General features: G+C 47.2%; 1 protein-coding gene across 1 annotated transcript; it reads right to left on the reverse strand.

Moving 5' to 3' along the window:
* Positions 1–9756: 9756 nt before the first annotated feature.
* On the reverse strand, positions 9757–14934 carry LOC139322433 (SLAM family member 5-like). Its single transcript, XM_070951533.1, has 4 exons — positions 14484–14934; positions 13291–13554; positions 10061–10177; positions 9757–9869 (listed from the first exon to the last, which is right to left on the reverse strand). Exons 1-4 carry the CDS (start codon positions 14932–14934, stop codon positions 9757–9759), a joined length of 945 nt encoding a protein of 314 aa, XP_070807634.1.
* Positions 14935–15206: the final 272 nt, after the last annotated feature.

A 15206-nucleotide genomic window follows, 5' to 3' on the forward strand; every position in this document is an offset into this window, starting at 1 on the left:
ATTTGGGATGTAGAGAAGAAAAGGAAGACATATTTCCATAGACATAAAATTAGAGACTCATTGATACAAACATGGACCCCGATTAGGCAAAGATATTACAAAAAAATTCCAAGTTGGCTCTCAACGATGGAGGCCCTGATCCACCCCACTAGATGGAGGATGGAGAAAATGGGCAGATACAAAGATATCTTAGACAAAGGAGGGAATCTTAAATCAAATGATACTTTACGAGAGCAAGGAATAACTTTAGATTGGTGGACCTATTCACCAATAAAATCTAGATATCAGAAAGACAAAGAACAATACGGTTTAGAACTTGGATCAAATGGATTGGATAAAGTCCTGATGGGAACAAATAAAAAGATTCTGGCCAAACTATACAACTATTTATTAGGTGATGACAAGTCCGAAGATATCACAAAGAATCAAATAAATGCATGGGAGAAAAATATAGGGCGTGATATAAATTTTGGGGAACGGGAGGAGGCATGGAATAGGAATCTTAAATTGACTACAGCTGCGACATACAAGGAAAACCATTATAAAATGCTACATAGATGGTATTTAGCCCCGGCCAGACTAGCAAAGATATACCCTAATATACATCCTAATTGTTGGCAATGTGGCCACGGTCAAGGCACCTTCTTTCACATGTGGTGGACATGCCCGGAAGCGAAAGGATATTGGAACAAAATCAGGAGATGGTTATATGAAATAATTGGCGAAGATATTGAATTAACACCAGAGATATTTCTCCTGGGAATAGTAAAGAAGCCATATGGAAAGGAAAAGATACATTTAATGATCCACATAATTAGAGCCGCCAGATTGGCATACGCACAGTACTGGAAAGAGAAAACCCAACCACCAGAAGAGCTCACAATTAGGAAAATATTGGAGTGAGCAGAGATGACTAAATTAACTCATGAATTAAACGATGATGAGAAGTCAGTTTATTATATTGTGTGGGAAAGGTGGTACAAGTGGATGCATGATAAAATGAAAGAAAGACCTAAAGGTGTGTTAAATAACGGTAAAAAGTGATTTGAAATATCACCAAGTATTATTGATGTATATAGTTAAAACACTGCACATCTGATACTAACTGAAAATGTCAGTACACTTATGTTTTTTTTCTTTTTTGTAAAAAATCTCAATAAAGTTTCTCAAAAAAACCACAAAAAACATTAGCGACATTATGGGAAGCAAAACTAGGGGTCACTATGGAATGACTCAGTGTGATGGTGTCCCTCAACGTGCTAGATCTCAAAAGAACCTAACCAAGATTAAGGCTGATCAACTTTGTTCTTTGATTGGCTAAGTCTGCTACCGAGCTTGGTTTTTTAATTTTTCTTATTATGAGATATGAGATATATGAGATATGATATACTGGTGTAGGGTTTCCTGCATGGGCAGGGGTTGGATTAGGAGACCTCCAAGGTTCCTTCCAACTCTCTAATTCTATTCTATTCTATTCTATTCTATTCTATTCTATTCTATTCTATTCTATTCTATTCTATTCTATTCTATTCTATTCTTATGGAGTCCTTGGCTTACAACCGTTCTTTTAGTGCTGGTTCAAATTACAACAGCACTGAACAAAGTATTTTTCACACTTATGACCATTCTGGCATCTCCACGGTCATATGATCAGAATTTGGACCTTTGGCAAGTGACTCACATTTATGACAGTCGCCGTGTCCCAGGAGTCACGTGATCCCCTTTTGCGGCCTTCTGACAAGCAAAGCCAAGGGGGAAACCTGATTCACTTAACAACCATGTTACTAATTTAGGAATTGCAGTGATTCACTTAACAACTGGCAACAAAAATGTTGGGCTCAGTTGTGGTCGTAAATCGAGGACTACTTGTATATATGATTTTTTGGGGGCTCCAGTTTCTGCACTGCCCATCATCGCTGAAGTGTTGTAGTAGTTTTGGTAAAACTCTCCAACGATACAAAAGCTGCAGTTGAAAACAAAGTCTTTTTAAAAAAAAGCCAAACAGGTTTGTTTTTTTAAAAAAGGTAAAAGGGACAATTGCAGAGTTGAAAGGAGAGGAAGCTCCTTCTTCCCTGTGGAAATTGGGATCGTAGAAAACACCCAGGAGCATAGAAGAGTCCAAAGGCAGATGCAAGAATAAATGTGATAAATGTATTTATTCATATAACAAAACATATTAACTATATACAAAGGCTGTCTTAATATCCATTAGGGTAGGGGGCACACAGCGTGTGTGACTACCCCTATCAAAGATCATGTCTCATGGAGAACAAACGTAAAAGAGAGCATAGTGGAAAGGTTAGAGGGGGTTTTATACTCAGTGTAAGCCCCTCCTCTCCACATAGGGGTGGGGGCACTTCCTGCCTCCACTAATGTCTGTATGATATATGTGCCAATGGCTTGCAAATACTTGACAGTTCCCCTCCTTGCGAGCCAATGGCATGCAAACATACAAATGCAATGCACAACAAATTTTACCCTGTGAGACATAACTTTTTACACAGATCTTTGTGCCTATCTGCTGGTAGAGGTTTTGTGAAAATATCAGCTGTTTGATATTTGGTCTGACAATGTGATAAAGATATAAATCCCATCTCTACTAGTTGCCTAACATTTTGATAGCGGATATCGATATGTCTGGACCTTTTTCCCACCGCATAGGCTTTGGCAATGCCTATGGCCCCGGTGTTGTCTTCTATAATTTGGATGGGCAAAGTCGGTGGTGTCCAGATGCTAGAAATTAAGGCATCAAACCATATCAGATCGTTCCCTGCCTCTGATAAGCATGCATATTCGGCCTCAGCGGTGGAGCACGAAACAAATTTCTGTTGCCCCACATGCCAATGGATGGGTGCCTCATTTAATAGTACCAAGAAGCCCGAAGTACTCCTACGTGTCTTGGTATCTCCGGCCCAGTCCGCATCTGCGAAGCATTTTAATTGGGCCTTGTCTCTATTCTCAGGTTCCAAGCGAAGCACGTAATCTGCTGTGGTCTTGAGATACCTTAATAGCTTTTTAATGGCTAACCAGTGGAACTGGGTAGGATGTTCCACTTGTCTAGATAGCAGGTTTACGGCCAGGGCAATATCTGGACGGCTCCAGTTACTTATATATAGTAATGAGCCAATCACTGACCTAAATAGAGTATTATTTTGGAACTCTGGGCTATCCTTGTGTGCCAATCCATAATAGTCGGTCTGCATTGGGATAGCCGTTGGCTTGCTATCTTCCATTTTACATTTCACCAAGAGTTCCTCTATCTTTTCCTTTTGGGAGAGAGCAAAACCTTTTGGTGTAGTGATGATTTGTACGCCTAGGTACTTGTCCACATATCCTAAAGACTTTAGAGTGAACTTTTTTTGTAGGGTCCTGGCAAATATAATACTTCCCCCCTTGTCAGGCCCTATATATAAAAGATCATCGACATACACTAGGACTTTCTCCAGCCCCCCTTTGGTATCCCTTGTGAAGGTACATTTATCAGCTGGAGATGGATGGAAACCCAGTGATTTGAGAGTTTTAGTCAGGCATTTGTACCACAGTCTGCCTGATTGTTTGAGGCCGTACAAACTTTTCTTCAGAAGCCAGGTGTGGCCTTCCTGCCGTTGAAATCCGGGGGCACCTCTGACGTAAATTTCTTGTTTTAGATGTGCGTGTAAATAAGCAGTTTGCACATCAAATTGAAAAATGTGTTCCCCATGTGCTGCTGCGGTGACCAAAGCAGCCCTCACACTTTCCGCTCTCACGGTGGGGGAGTATGTTTCATCAAAGTCCTGCAAGTAGCGCTGTGCGTAGCCTTGTGCTACCAGCCGGGCCTTATAGAGGAGTTTGTTGTTGGGCATTGGCTTGACCTTGTAGACCCAACGGGTGCCAATTGCTTTCCTCTTTTTGGGGACTTCCATGGGGATGAAGACTTTCAATTTTTTGAGACTGTCCATTTCCCGCTCCATTGCCACCCTCCACCTGCGCTGTTCTTCCTCGGGAAGCTGAAGGACATCTGAGTACGTTTTAGGGGCCATGGTAACGCTGTTGACCGAGGCAACACAGCCAATGTCCAACCTTTTGGGTGGCACCCCTTTATTGGAGCGTTTTGATCGTCTGGGAAATTGCCACTCACCATCATCATTGTCATCCGGAGCATCGGTGTCAGAATTGGAGCTGCCGGAAGTATCTTTCCAATCAAAATGGGGCGGGCCTCTGTCCCAGGCGCTGCGAAGATATGGTCGTTTAGGTGAGGCAGGAGGTGTGAAGTCACCCAGGGATTCCTTGTCTGAATCGTCAGAGTCAGGTAGGGATTCATCACCATCTGGATCTTCGCTGGTCAGTTGCTTGGAGTTTGTTGGTTCATCCTCTTCAGGTGGTGCTGCTTGTTCAGTGTCGCTTCTAATAGGGGAATAACCGGGTTCATTGGAATGAATTTTTGACCAATTTGACCCCTCCTCAAAGGAAGCTGATCTAGAGACAATGACAAGGTTATTTTTGTCTACAAACCTAGAGGCCTTGCTGCCGGTTGCATAACCTATAAATCTGAGCCTCCTTGATGCCTTGCCCCCCTTTCTTCTGAGGTGCTTGGGAATATGGACCCAGGCATAGGAACCAAAAATTCTCAGGTGTGAGAGGCTAGGTTTCCTTCCATGGACCAGGAAGTATGGGGTTTGGTTAATGGCACTACTCCACGTCCTGTTGACTAGATAATTAGCCATTTTGACCGCTTCTGCCCAAAAAACTTGGCTCATGTCAGCATCTGCAAGTAGGCAGTTCATAACATTCTGCAGCACTCCATTTCTCCTTTCTGAAATACCATTCTCGGACGGAGTTCGAGGGGATGATTTAAAATGGAGGATACCTCTCTCCTTCATCCACTTTTCAAAAATCTCGGATGTAAACTCAGTCCCCCTATCACTCTGCACCTGAGCGATGCACACCTTGTGTTGCGTTTGGATCTGGTTGTAAAGATATTTGAAGTTGGTAAAGACTTCAGTTTTGTCCTTTAAAATAAATACATGGCCATAACGAGAGTAATCATCTACTACCGTTAAAAAATAACGCCCCCTACCAAGGGAGGGTCTAAAAGGACCAACCAAATCCATGTGTACCAGCTGATAAGGGTACCTTGCACGACGGGAAGAGACCTTAGGTATAGCAGCAGTTTTAGATTTTGCTGCCTTACAGATGGCACATTCCAAATAGGTATTACAATTCTTTATCTTAAGCCCATCAGAAAAATCTTGCATTTTCTTAATAACTGGGAAGCTGGCATGGCCAAGCCTGCGGTGTAATATATGAGCACAATCCAAATGTAAAGGTTTACCCATGCATACTTTATCAACCTTATGTATCTTACCATTACAAGCTTTGGTCTGTTCAGTAATGAGAGTAGGCACTGGATTAAAGGTCACCTTAGAGTTCCTCAGGGTTGGCTGAGGAGTTGTGACCTTAATGGGCTCAGCCTTAATGGCTTTGGATGTCCTAGGAGCTGGTTTAAAAGCTTCATTGGTTTTAGGTCCAGGGTCCTTGAGTTTGGACAACCTGGGGGCTGGCACAGAAGCTTTCTGCTCTATCTGGGCGTTAGCTCCCTGAGCCCTCTTGTTAGGTTTCTTGTGCCTTTTGACCTGTGCTTTTGGGGAAAAATAAGGCAAATTGTTGATTTTTACAATATCGCCAACAACACTCCCATTTTCGGAAACATAACCTCCACCCTTCTCAAAAACCAGTTTTACATTTTTATCCTCCATCAATTTTAAGATGCTTAAAAGGTTGTTCTTGATTGAGGGAACATACAGTGCCTCTGTGACATCTCCTATACCAGGCACATTGATCATGCCTTCCCCAGTTACCTCTGCCTTGTCCCCAGTGGCAACTTTTACTGAGGACTTGAGTGGGTGTAAAACCTTAAATTGTTGGTTTGTGTTGGCTATATGCGTTGATGCACCTGAATCAAGAAGCCACAGCCCCTCAGCATCCTTTATCTGGGAGGTGTGATTGTCACTAGTGACACTACAGAATTGGTATCCTTTATGACCACCTCCCCCTCTTCCACGGCCTCTTTTATTTTTACTGTGCTTAAGTCCAGCCGTGTTGGCCCTAGAGCGAGGGCACTCCCTTTTAAAGTGACCTTGTATGCCACAGTCAAAGCAGGTGGGAAGGGTATTAATCCTTTCACTTGTGTCCTGGCGCCTCCTCTGAGGCCTAGGCCTGTGATATGCCTCCTTCATTTCTTGTTGTTCCTCATCTCTGCGCCTTAAATCTTCCTCAATAAAGCGGCCAGAAAAGTATTCTATATTTCTTTGTTCCCTAGAAACCCCTTCTAGAGAAATAATAAAGGGACTCCAGGATTTGTCTAGGGAGTTCAACATCACACTAATTAAAGTGGATTCAGAAACAGGCTCCCCCCTCTGTATAAGCTCATCCCTCATGGCTTTAAGCGTTGCCAAATGTTCCCCCATTTTGACACCAGGTCTGAGTTTATAGTTGTGGAACATTCTTGACAATCTGCTGGTTGCAGCCATATTGTCACTATGGAACAAATTATATAGGGCAGTCCAAACTTCCTGAGCTGTGAGGCCGTCTGAAAGACTGGCATACAGAGCTGTGTCTATAGAACTTAACAGAGTTATGTAAGCTCTTTTATGCAGGAACTCAATTTCAGGGCTCCAAGGTAAAGGGGGTGGTCTTTTGATCATGTCCAGAGTATTTTCTCTTAAGAGAATTATCTGAATCTCTTTACACCATTTTTTAAAATTCTGACCACTTAAATGTAATTTTTCAAAATTATTTGGCAAAGTTACAAAATTATTGCCATTAAACTGCATGGGGAGTTGTTCAAATGGCTGAAAAGATCCTGATGTGAATGGCATTGGGATCCCTAAGCCTGGGATCGATTGCTTAGGTCTGGCTCCTTTTTGTAGTCCTTCTGTAGTTTGAAGCAACTGGGCACGTGCAGGAAATGGAGCATGCTCCAAAGCCTTTTCTTGTTGGAGCTCCGATCTCCCTCTCTGAGCTCTGAAGTCAGGTCTGGCTGGAGCCTCAGAATAGGTCCGGACATCAGCGATGTGGCGGGGAAGCCTTGGAGGAGTGGGAAGAAGGCCTGGAGATCTTTCTGGAGACTGGAGGCCCATCAGATGAGGTCCATGGGCTGGGTAGGCCTGGAAATGTCTCTGGATCTCCTCTTCTCCATCAGAGGAGCAGGATTGCAGCTCCGGGTCATCCCAGCAGGGCCGGAAAGGTGTGGGGGCCTCAGCCTGGGCCTCCCTGGAGCATTCAGTGAGTGGTGAGTGCCTCTGCAGTGGGGGGTGGGAGGCTGTAGGTCCATCTGGGTTCCTCCGGGGGTGGGAGGTTGGGTTTGGGGCCCTCCTTGAGTGGGCAGCTGGGTCTGGGGCCTCGGGGGGGCCGGTGGGTGGTTGCTCCATTAGTTGCAGGGCAGCGACCAGGGCCTCTATGGCCTCTTTGATGTTTGCCATAGCAGGCGGGGCCTGGCAAGGGCCTTGTGGGCTCGGAGTGGTCCTCTGGGCCGCTGGAAGGCTGAACTGACTGGCTGGCGTTGTAGGCCTGGGCTGTGGAGCTGGGGAGGGCCTGGCTCGTGGTTCTGGCAAAGTGCCCAGGGGAGCAGCCATCTTGGAGGAAGTTGCCTCCGGAAGTGGCCTGGCGGCCATTTTGTTTGGCGGGAAACTGGGTGGGGGGGCAGTCTCTCTGGCGGCAGGCGCCATCTTGGAGAGATCAGGCAGGGGAGTCCTTACCGGGATGGCAGGCATCTCTGGTGCTGCCTCCTCAGGCCTCTTTCTGGCTGCTGCCCTTGTCTTCAGGAGGCAGGCGAGCGCTGCTCTGCACTCCTCTTCTGACATCTCAGCCACTTGCCTGTCCAGGCTTTCATCTGGTCCTTCTGCCCCCTCTTCGTCAGTGCTGAAGAAGCCTTCTCCAGCATCGCTTGGTTCGGCCCCTGGGATCTCTTGCTGCATCTGGGTGGCCTCTGGCTGCCAGGGTGTAGCAGGATGGAAACCCCCTTCAATGTTTTCCATCGTTGATTCAGTCTGGGGCTGCTGTGAAGTTCTCCTCCGTTGAAGGCCTCTGGTCACAACAGGGGAGCTTCTCTCACAGGTTATTTTGGAGGGCATCTCGCCTTTTCAACAGCTCCTGGAGTGGAGTTCTGCTACCATTCCCTCTGCTACCATTCTGTGGAAATTGGGATCGTAGAAAACACCCAGGAGCATAGAAGAGTCCAAAGGCAGATGCAAGAATAAATGTGATAAATGTATTTATTCATATAACAAAACATATTAACTATATACAAAGGCTGTCTTAATATCCATTAGGGTAGGGGGCACACAGCGTGTGTGACTACCCCTATCAAAGATCATGTCTCATGGAGAACAAACGTAAAAGAGAGCATAGTGGAAAGGTTAGAGGGGGTTTTATACTCAGTGTAAGCCCCTCCTCTCCACATAGGGGTGGGGGCACTTCCTGCCTCCACTAATGTCTGTATGATATATGTGCCAATGGCTTGCAAATACTTGACATTCCCCAACCCCCCCCATGGCTTGCAGGGCCCCCTTGGGCCCCCAGACAGCTGGCAGAGTTGAGTCTTCATGCTCTTGGGGAAGGTCAGGAGGTTGGGGGCTGCCTCGTCTCTGGGGCTGGGCTACCTAGACGTACAGCCACAATTCAGCTCAAGAGGCTTGGCAACTGGCATGTACTTATGACGGTTGCAATGTCCTGGGGTCACATGACCCCTTTTCTGACTTTCTGACCAGCAAAGATGATGGGGATGTGAGGGATCTCACTAAGATCGATGGTTCGTTGAGGCCACTTCCAAGAAAAGGCAGCACGCAAGGATGCAATCACGTTGAATCTTTATGTAGAAGTAAAGTAGAGTAAAATGAGTTCCCTGGCATGGAGGCATCCATGCCTGGACTGAGCCCTGTAGGAAGTTAGAACAAGAGCCAAAGAGCAGCCCCTGTGCAGGGGTTCTTATAGGGGCCCCTGGCCCCTCCCTTACCAAGATGTGTGAGGGGGCCAGGGGGGCATTAATTCTCCCCAGTGGGTGCCTCTTTGCTCCCATCTGGTGGCCTTTTAAGAAACTACCATGGCTGGCACAAAACACCTAACACGAGACTTATTTGTCAGAAGTGTTTTGCCACCTCTTGGATCAATCCAGGGGCCCCCAGCCATTCCCCCTCAGGAAATTCAGCTGGATGGAGCCAGGGAAGAAAGGAGGTCCCTGAGGGGCTGAGGTCCCCTGTGGAAATGGGGAAGCCCCATGACTGAAACAAAGGGTGGGTTTGAAAATAGGGAGTCGGGGCTGAGACGGAAAGATGGAGGGGAGGAAAACCAGGGTAGCAGCCCCCTCACACACCCAGAGAGAATAGGGAAGGCTCCCTGAGGCCCCAGCATGATCTTTAGCTGTGGAAGCTCCCTCAGCTTCCCTCACAACGGTGTGGTGGGGAAAAGAACAGGGAATACTCCTGAATATTAAACAAAGAATCAAGCAGCAAAAGTGGGTTTTATTTGTGATGGGGGGGAGGGCAGATGAGGCAGTTTCTGGGGCAATTGGGATGTGGGAAAGGAAAGAAGGGAGTGGCCACACAGAGTGACATGGACTAGCCCTGTGGCCACCTTTTGAGCCCTCCCCCCAATAGCCAAACTGGTAATCATCTTCAGTGAGTTGCCCACGGAAGCAAGCACCCTTGTCCCAAAGAACCCTCTTGAAAGCCATCAAAGAAGACCACGGACATCTGAAGCGAAGGAACTGGGGAAGGTTCATCAGTCGCATCCATCAGTTGGGTTTGACATGGAGCTGAGATGTCTTGCAGGTGGTCGTGGTCTCCTCTGGGAGGCTGGCAGGAATCGGACCAGCATCCTCCTTCCTCCAGCTGCTAAGTAGAAAGCAAAGTAGAGGTTGAGCTTTAGTAGACAGGATGGACCAGAAGGTAGAGGTCTAGAAAGCAAAGGGAAGGGAAGGGAAGGGAAGGGAAGGGAAGGGAAGGGAAGGGAAGAAGGAAGGGGAGAGAGGGAGGAGGGAAAAGGAAAAGTTGGTTTTCACAGGAGGGCTTCTTTAAAATGGTACCTTTTCTGGATTTCACCACCAGAAGAAGCCCCAAACAGCCAAGAAGGAGAAGATTTCCCACTTTGCTAAGGCACAGCAGGGCCCAGAGAGGCAGCCTTGAAGGGTTCTTGGTCTGTCCTGAAAAAGAGTAACAGCCCCTGTTAATCCTTTCAGGAGGCCCCAGAGAATGGAGGTGCTTGTCTGCATTTGCAGCAGAAGAAGCACTAGGCCCAGGCAGATAAGCAGCCCCTGGAATGGGACATATCATTCTGGCTGGCTGGGATGTAGATTTTACTCCCCTTCCACGCCAAACCCTCCTTTATCAACAGGTCATCTTAATGTCTCTGGAACCATTCATCATAACAAGAGCCTTGGTGGCACAGCAGACTAAAGTGCTGTTAAGTAACACCAGCTGCCTGCAATTACTGCGAGTTCAAATCTCACCAGGCTCAAGGTTGACTCAGCCTTCCATCCTTTCGAGGTAGGTAAAATGAGGACCCGGATTGTGGGGGCAATAAGCTGACTTTGTATAAAAAAGAACACCGCTTTGGGGGGGGGGGGGCAAAAGCCCTACTAAGCAGGTCTATACAAAAGTATGAAGGCTATTGCGTAACGCATTGTAAGCCGCCCTGAGTCTCCGGAGAAGGGCGGCATCTAAATCGAACCAACAAATAAATAAATAAATAAATCTGTCCCCAAACTTCCATTTGGCTGCTCGCCCAGCCTTCCACTTGCTCCCCCAGATCACTGTGACTCCAGGGGGGACAGGTTGATCCTCTGCTTCTGCTGGGGCTCGCTGATTCTTCCGTCACTCTCTCCCTCTGGAGCACGGGCTCTTGCTCCAGCTTCTCAGCCCTCTGTTTGGGCCTTCGGCTTGGCTGCCACTGGGGTCTCTTGAGAGGAGTCTTCCCTTGGCTTCTCCCGCCCTTCCATTTCTTTGTTGGTTGCCAACATCTTGAAACTGCCAACCTCCTGGTGGGGTCCAAGTGGGCTGCTATTTGGAGAGCTGGTTTGATGTCAACTGTCCAGTGGCAGCGTGGAAGCTTTCTGGAACACTGACATCCACTTGGCAAAGCCAAAAAAAGAAATTCCCGCAACATTATTTTACCAAGAATATAAAACTTTATGGAATAAACCACATTGGCACGGAAGAAGTGAAATCAGCTCTGGGCTTCCCATGCAAAAGCGAGCATAGGTCATCCCCCACTTTTCCCACCGGCCACCCACAGTCCATTACATCCACCAATAACTCCTGTGCATTTTGTTATGGGAACCAGGCAACCGCACTGGGACATCTGCTTGGGGTGGGAGCAGCGTCTCATGGGATGCCATTCCCCCTACCTTTGCATTCCATTCCACCCCCTCCCTTTTCTTTGTCAAGCTGCAAGCAAAGCAGACTATAGGTGGAAGTATAAGTCAGTCTTGACACGCACCCAGACTCCGTCAAGCAACCAGAGCAGGTGTTACCAGGGTGCACCAATCTGTACCCACAGTTACTTGTGCTGACCCCCAGTGGATCAGCTGAAGCTCTTGCACGGTCTTCAAAGGCTTGTCCCAACACAAGTTGGATCAGCATGTGTGACAGTGGCAGGAATTAGTGTGATTGTCACATGAGATGGATGTATGCTAAGCCCTCCTGGGCACAGCTGCACACAAGCCAAGAGTCCATAAGGACCCCTGAATGGCACAGAGGTTAGGGAAGTGTGACCCCATGGAAACAAGATCCCTGAATCTACTGTCACTCAGATTTGCTAGGACTGAGCCTGAGCCTGATCCTTCCCATCCAGACCTTGATAATCCTCTCCAGTTACATGTCACACAATGAGAGTTTGGAGTACTGCCTCAACCCCTTTGAGTCTCACATACATCCCTGAGATTTGGCACCCAGATGTGTGTGTGTGTGTGTGTGTGTGTGTGTGTGTGTGTGTGTGTGTATGTAAAAGAGTCATCTCTATTCTTTACTACAATACATTTGTCCATATGCTGGAGGGACACTGCCATTCTGGAGGGAAGGGTGGGGCGCTTGGAGGGAAGTTCTGTGATGTGTCTTTTACCTTGCTCCTGGGAATGGGTGGGGGGAGGGATGAGCCTGGGACCATCTGTTTCATCTCAATTCCAGAGGAGCCAGACTGCTGGGCCTGAAACAACTTCTTACCACCTTCTCAGCTCGGAGTTCCCACAACATCTTCACATCTTGGGATTGGCTCCCACTGCACCAGACAATTGGGAGGGTTTTTGAAAAGTGACTTTTAACCTAATGTTTCTGCATGGGGAGTTCAAATCCTGCAATTCTCCATGTTATCTCTCTCTACCTATATATATAAGGATGTATGTATGTATGTATGTATGTATGTATGTATGTATGTATGTTCAAGCATAACTCTGGAATGCCTTGAGCAAACTTAGTACATAGATGACTTGCCCTCTGGAGACAAACACTGTGGGGGTAAGACACCCCTAAAGCCCCTCGGTGTGTGTGTGTGTGTGTGTGTGTGTGTGTTCTAGCATAACCTTCTGGAGACAAACACTGTTTGTTGAATGTGTGTGGCCCCTTTTCATCCCAATTCTCAGCTGCCTCTGTCCTGCTGCCAGCTCAACTGGAGGTGTCCAGAAATCAAGGGGGGAATTTGGCTTTGGCGGCAAGGGTGACCTTCCTGTGTCAGGCAGAGACTGACCCAGAGGCTCTGTCCAAACCCCTTTTTCCCATTGTCTCATTGAGTGCAGTTTGCAAAGGTGATACTAGCCAGGGGAAACATGTAGAATGGGGATCAGGGCAGACTCTGAATGGGGAATGGCCCCCTTTGAGAGGGGGGAGTGTGTGAACATGAAAGAGATCATATAAAAGGCTGTTCCTTCCCGGTCAGAAGACCCATGTGTGAATCTAAGATAATCACAACAATCAACACAGGAAAGGAGAAGAGGGGAAGCTTGGCCAGAAGACCCTCCAATCCCAGACATGAACAGAGATCAATCAGTAATCTGAAGGGGAAATTTAAGAATTGCTGGAAGGAAGGGCAAAGGGGTAATTTGCAACTTCAAGATGCCCAGAGGGGACTTCTGCTGTGGTCAGGAAACACAAATTTGGATCATGAGTGGTTAAATGTATAAAGCAATGGAAACAGTCCCACTCAGTGGTCAACCTGTGCCTAAGGAAGTGGACCAATCCACTAGGCTCCGGTCATAGGAGGAGAAGTGGTCGCAATGAGGCTCCTTTTGATTCAAAAGTCTCTTTCATGGAAAGAAAAACTTACCAGCACAAACTTCCTTTAAGGTGACTGTCCTGGATGCTATGCTATCCTTGCTTTCTCCCTCGCAGGTGACTATTAGTTCAAGGTCTTGGGAGGTGAGCTCCATCACAGAACTCCCTAAGGTTTCATCCGTGGCATAGAAATCTGAGATCCATCTGAGGTTCACCTCACCTTTCCAGGTCTCTTGAGAGCAAATCAGCTGCCAGGTTCCATTTCCAGCCCCCTTGGAAATGCAGGTCAGTCGTAACTCAGAGTCTGGCAACTTTCCTGAGCAGGAGATGGAGAGACACATCACATTGTGAGAGACCACAAAATCACAGTGAGGCCAGAGAGGAAGGGGAAGCAGCAACGGCATGAGTCAATCCATAGATTTGCTTAGATTAGAGCAAGGAAAATACGTCTCATCCATTTCTGTCACAAGTAACAACACCACAACAATCCCCCCTCTCACATCATAAAGACACATTATGGCCACCATGATACAGGAGGGCAGGCACCCCACACCCCACCCTCTGCCTTCCAGCAAGCCCTCCTTACACCAAACCAGGGATTGAGGGCAAGATGATAACCTTCCAGGCTCAGGGACCCTCAGGGACCCCCTGACTCTTCCCCCAAAGTCTTTGAGGTTCCAACCAGTCCCACCAGATCCACAGACAGACTCCTAAACTGCCTCTCTGGAGATCCCAGTTTCAAAGCACACCAGCCACTCCCTGCTACCCCGTTTGGGAACCCACATGGTCTGGCCAATGCAGCCTATGCCCCTGTGGGAGGGAAGCCTGGAGGGAGCTGTGACGGATCCCCATGGTCCCACTTCCAGAGGGAAGAGCATGCAGGACACGGCTTGAACTCCATTTCTGACCCATCGTAGAAATGCAAGTCCTCAGCTGAACCAAATCTCCTGGTGTGGAAGATGGTGGACAGGGTGGGACAGGGAGCAAAATGGTAGATTTGTGGAGGGGCGGGGGTGGAATATAAGCAAGGCTCGGCCTGATCAAAACATCTTGAACTAATTTGCATTGCAAAAAATGGACAAAGAGCTATCCAAAAATCAGCTCTGGGCTCCCTCCAAAAAGTTCATCTCTGCAGAAACTGGATACCTAAAGATCACCCCTCAAAAGAAAAGCCCCCCACCCTTCCACATCAGCCTGGGCAAAGGAGGGAGGCCAGGAATTTGCTGCCATGGCTGGGATACTTACTACACACCTGCAGGTTAAAGGACTCCTTTGCAGTTGTGTTTTGTAAAACAATGTCTGCCGTGTATGTGCCAGCATCCTCTTTCTTTAGATTCATGAGAGCTAGTTTTTGGCAGTCCTTAGAGACCCACAATCGTTTTTTATAGGCTGCGTGGGAGCGCTGGAGATGACATGGTTCCCGAAAGTTCACCACAGCAATATTTATGGAGTTGTTGCCGATACCTTTACTCCAGTAAATATTTTGATAGGGTGGAGGTTTCATCAATCGGAAAGTGACAGAGTACCCCAGATCACCATACAGTTCTTCTCTTCCACAAACTCCTGCAGGGCCACAGAAAACGTTCAAAGTTGGACCACGTGACTTTCCAAGAATCCCATTTCTGACCCTCAGACTCCCAGAAAACCTTTGTGAAGAAAGACTAAATGGCTCCAGGATAGAGGACTGTTGATGCATTGCCCCCCATCTTCACTCATATCTTTAATAAATCGCTAGAGATGTGTTGTGCTCTTTCTTGCTTCAAATGCTCTACTATCATCCCAGTACCGAAGAAACCCTCCATCAAGGAACTGAATGACTTCAGACCAGTTGCTCTGACATCCATAATTATGAAAACGTTCGAAAGGCTCGTGCTGGCCCACTTGAAGACCATCAGAGATCTTCTGTTAGACCCCTTGCAATTTGCCTATCGAGCAAATCCTACAACATCTTGAATCTCCAAAGACCTA

Source organism: Pituophis catenifer, unplaced genomic scaffold (assembly GCF_029215685.1).
Source record: "Pituophis catenifer annectens isolate HBS135680 unplaced genomic scaffold, rPitCat1.0.hap2 SCAF_10, whole genome shotgun sequence".
NCBI lineage: Eukaryota > Metazoa > Chordata > Lepidosauria > Squamata > Colubridae > Pituophis > Pituophis catenifer.